General features: G+C 37.3%; 1 protein-coding gene across 1 annotated transcript; it reads right to left on the reverse strand.

The window, feature by feature from the left end:
• Window positions 1-345: 345 nt before the first annotated feature.
• Window positions 346-2,623, reverse strand: LOC141903961 (uncharacterized). Its single transcript, XM_074792376.1, has one exon. It carries the CDS (start codon window positions 2,590-2,592, stop codon window positions 1,294-1,296), a length of 1,299 nt encoding a protein of 432 aa, XP_074648477.1. The 5' UTR covers window positions 2,593-2,623; the 3' UTR covers window positions 346-1,293.
• Between the last annotated feature and the right edge of the window lie 2,240 nt (window positions 2,624-4,863).

Raw genomic sequence — 4,863 nt, forward strand, 5'->3', positions numbered from 1 at the left:
TGTGTAAAACTAATGAAATGACAGGAAACCATAAGTACATGTATTTCAAAAATGCACATCTGCTTACATAAACAATAACATTGAGCATGTGCTGAAATTTAGCTTTTTAGAAATTGTATTTCCCAGTTATTACTGACCTAAACAAACCTGTGGCATATTTGATATTTGTGAATACAGTATATGACATTTGAAAATAACTTAATAGTGGTACACAATATTCTTTTTATATGCCCTTTAAGATAATTTTGTAATGGCATAAACATAATACCTAAAACCAAATTGTTATTGTGTACTTTGGGCAAATTCAAAGTGGTTCTAATATACATGAACCGATAACACTAAGAAGTCGAAGCTTTAAGGCTGGCTTATGTCGACAAGCAACGCGACGCCTACTGACGCAACTAGGTTTATCGCCGATTAGCGGCAACTAGCGGCCTACGAGAGGCCGCCAGTTGCTGCTCTATCGAGTCGACATAAGCCGGCCTGCGAATTATGGTGTGAGCGGCCATCTTTATATGATGTCGCTAGCTCATTGTATTCAAAACAGAATCAGAAAGATAAAGATCTTATAGAAATAACTTTTCTAATAGAAATGTATTTCCCAATAATTCAAAATAAATCAAATTTATTCTCAAAATGCTTATCACGTGACCATCTGAGCCGTTGCAGTTGCCAGTAATCATAACCGACATAAGCACGGAAGCAACTGGAAGATCTCGTATCCCGATAGTCGGCCTCAGTTGCTGCGAATCGGAGCGCAGTCGACATAAGCTGGGCTGCGATCGCGGTTGCTCTCAGTAACGTCGGTAGGAGTCGGTAGACGTCGCGTTGCTTGTCGACATAAGCCAGCCTTTAGTGACTAAACCTTAGAAGTCTTAGGTTTAGTGACACCCAGAAAATCAGCTTACAGTATACATGAACTTCTGGTTTTGTCACCAGTGCCACTAATTTTCTCATAAAATTGTGCATGTGTGTACAAAACTTATTCCCTCCCCCTAAGATTATACCTATATGTATAAGAGTATACGCATGAGCATAATTTATATAGATGGTCCAATTTGATATGGAACAAAGGTTAAGAAGGATCTCAAATCCAAGCCTTAATTGTGCAACTGGCCACAGAGTTGAATGCTGATAACTATAGGAGTTCATGAGATTCGCGTTTTCCACTGAATTTAACTACACATACCCGGTACATATACAACATGTATTTGAATCATGGTATGATTCAATTTTGAGATTTTCAGGAGATTAGTCTATCATGTCAACTGATTATGTATTTATATCAGTAGATTAAATTGTAACATCTCTGGATTCATTCATTGTGATATTGGTTTCGGTTTCCACGTCATTGACGCCAGATATGTCATGCGTTACTGACATTGTATCATTAGAATCAGTATTAGTTTTCGATTCAATTGTTGTTGGAAATATCGACTTTGTTGAACAGTCATTATCTGCAGTGGCTTGTCGCATATCGTCGTGGAGAGAATGTGTTTTGTGATGGCGTTTGAGTTTGTCTAATCGATTGAATTGATGACCACAAATTTCACAACAATACGGTTTCAATCCTTTCTCGTAGATGCGATGGTTTTTCAATCCGGTGCTAGTCGTGAAGGTTTTTCCACACTCGGTGCACATGTACGGTTTTAAACCTTTATGCACCCGGATGTGAGTCGTTAGATGTCCTCTTTGTCGAAAGGACATTTCACAATATTCGCACTGAAATGGTTTTTCGCCGCTATGAACCCGTAGGTGTTTATTTACGTCTCCTTTCGTGAGAAACTTTTTACCGCAAACGGTGCAGACATGATTTCTTTCCCCACTATGTATTTTCATGTGAGATTTAAGATGATCTTTAGCCGAGTAATGTTTTCCGCACACTGCGCATGTGTGAGGTTTCTCTCCCCGATGCCAACGCTTATGTTTATCTAAATGACGGAGTTCCTGGTAAGATTTGCCACACTCTTCGCAGACGTGAGGTCGAGAATGACACTTGTTGTGAGATTTTAATCTTGAACGCAAAGCAAATGATTTACCGCATGTTTCACAAGTATACGGCATCACCCCGGTGTGGATGTTCATGTGATCACGTAGATCGCACTGTTCAAAAAAACCTTTTCCGCAATCCGGGCAAATCAATACGTATTGTTTAATACCGTGCTGTCTTTGATGTTTAGCTAAACCATTCGCGGTTTTAAAGTTACTGTCACCGCAATAACTGCAAATAAACGTCACTGTTTTACCCTGATCTTCTGAGTGAAATCTTCTCAAATGTTGCCTTAAATAATTTTTTGATTTGAATAATTTCTGACAAATTTTACACTGTAATTTGTCCTCTGTTTTACACTGTAGTTTTTCCTCTATTTTTGGTTCAATTCTTCCGGATTGATGATTGTCTTTATCGATAAACATTGAACTTTCCCCTTCACCTTGAAGAGTAGCAGCGTCAAGTTTTGTTATTTCACTGTTTTCATATTGAGATTCACATCCTAGTAACGGAAGTTCTACAGGTGTGCCATCACCCACCAATGGTATTTCCATTTCCTCGAGGTCATTACTTTTACTGGTGGTGTTAACATCACCCTTCATTTCTAAAACTTCTTGAGTTAATTTAACTGGTTTATTTTGTTTCCTTGAAGATCCAGATGCTTTCCGGTTGCTATGGTAAACCATATCGTGTTTCACCAGTAAACCAATATTAGGGAATGATTTTTCACAGACTAAACAGAACTGTAGTTGTGGTATATGATCATTGTTATAAAATGAGGAGGCACCATTATGGTACCTATCATTGTTTCCGGACGTGTTGCTTTGATCACTATCATTATTACCTCGTACATCTCTGCAGTGACTATTTTCATCTAAAATAAAAGAAAATAACTGGCTTAATTAATGCTTTGCCAGGCAATGAGAAAAATTTACAAAAAAATCAAAACTTACTCTTTAATTTAAGTTCAGCTGGGGAATGAATCCGATTGATTGCACTCATGATTCCCAACTCATAAAATCCTACTCATCGATATCTAAAAGCAATAATTATTTACTATCAATGGAAGTCAATACTTATATTATATGGTCCAGAGGCAATGCTAATGTCATCTTTGGGAAGTAATGAAATGCTCGGCAACCTCACAATTTCAATATTCAATGCCCCTGGTGACAAAACATAGAAAAGTACATCCTTCAATCTCGCCATTATCATAGAATACGCCATGAGCTACAAATTTGCTATTGATTATGGTTACAAAATGTGCATAGGCCTAGTATCAATAGGAATATGTATTTACCACCTGGACATAATGAAGACCAAGGTTCAGTTTTGTTGATAAACATGTACGTAGTCTCCTTAAGAATATCTTTCCTTCTAAAAACAATGACTGACAAGGTTTGGGTCACAATTGCCTTAGGTCTACATACTAGGTTCATTTCACATTTCAAGTACCTAGTTTGCTTAACAACTAACCAATTATTTTCTTTGTATCCAGCCATAGCTAGTGTATTTATGCCTAAAAAGTTAAGCTTTATTATCTTGAACCCCTGGCACTAATATAGTTCTAGTTTTTTTTATGGTGCCGCTGGTAAACAGCGTATGTTTTAGCTGCACCCATCAGCAGTGCAGGTCAAAACAAATCACACACTCTGAGCATCAGCTGGCAATGTTGGTTGGTTTTATAGTCAATTATTTATAGTTGTCAATTATTTATAGTTGTAATCTATATTTATGTTGGTTTTATAGTCCCATTATTCCCTTTAAATTTCTGTGTCTAGTTCGTACAGCAGAGTTGCATAAGTTGGATGACCTTGGACCGTTATTTTCAGTCTGACTTTCACGTATTCTGAGAAACATGAATTTGAAAAATATGCTGATTTTTGTAAATAGAAAATTTTTTCCGTAGAATTGTGAATTGATACATAGAGCGTGACACTCGTGCGAAATTTAAATCATTCTTTCAAAGAAATGCATAGGAAAATGGGGTTTGCAAATAAACTTATTACCCTTTTCATAACCTCATTTCACATGTTGCCTACCTTTTCATAACCTCATTTCACATGTTGCCTCTCCATGGACGTATTACCTACACTAACTATGATCGTTGTGATCTCTGTGCTGGCCACAAATGCACACAGATCACACTACACTACCAACTTCAACACCCAACTACCCACAGCTTTAATACAACCATCTTATTAGGGTTTTCTGTTTCTTCACAGAAAACCCTATTGAAATTCGCGTGATTATTTTTTTTTTTCCCTTTTCCACACAGTTTTTGTTAAAAGTGTAAAGTCTACCTTACCTTACCAGTAGATATCCTTCAGCTCACTTCAATCTCCAGATACTGCATGGGAATTTTGATAAATCCACGTTATAAAGGCACTGTCGAGCCGTAAACATCGGAAATTTGGCTCCGTTCAATTAGTAGCCATGTTGTGTTTTCTTTCCAAAATTTCTCTCTTCTTTTCGAGGAAGAGCTATCGAATAATTCCCTCTCTTCTCCACAATCAATTTCAAAGTCAATTTTATGAATTTATTGCTCAACGGGTCCGAGTCCAAGAGTTAACGAGTCCGGCATTCGCATGTCTGACAGGTTTACGGGCATTTGTTTGTTACCTCATTAATATTTTTGATTTCTTGTTATTCCGGTTATTTTATTTAAGTATATTGCTGATCAGTTCATGTAACCAAAAGCGTCAATAAACAGATTTTGAATTGATCAAGTTTAACTCAAGGTCGTTGAGTCGCGGAGGGCTACTAGAATTACGTTCGTCTCAGAGAGAAAACAAACGACAGAAAAGTATCAGGTGATTATCGACAACCTACTACGGTACACACAGTTGACAAAGCTAAGAAAGCCTACCGGT

The sequence above is a fragment of the Tubulanus polymorphus genome, chromosome 4 (assembly GCF_964204645.1).
Source record: "Tubulanus polymorphus chromosome 4, tnTubPoly1.2, whole genome shotgun sequence".
NCBI classification, from domain to species: Eukaryota; Metazoa; Nemertea; class Palaeonemertea; order Tubulaniformes; family Tubulanidae; genus Tubulanus; species Tubulanus polymorphus.

What these genes read in the sequence shown, in the direction of transcription:
- LOC141903961 (XM_074792376.1), bottom strand. Translation starts at nt 2,592, where the DNA reads ATGAAGGGTGATGTTAACACCACCAGTAAAAGTAATGACCTCGAGGAA.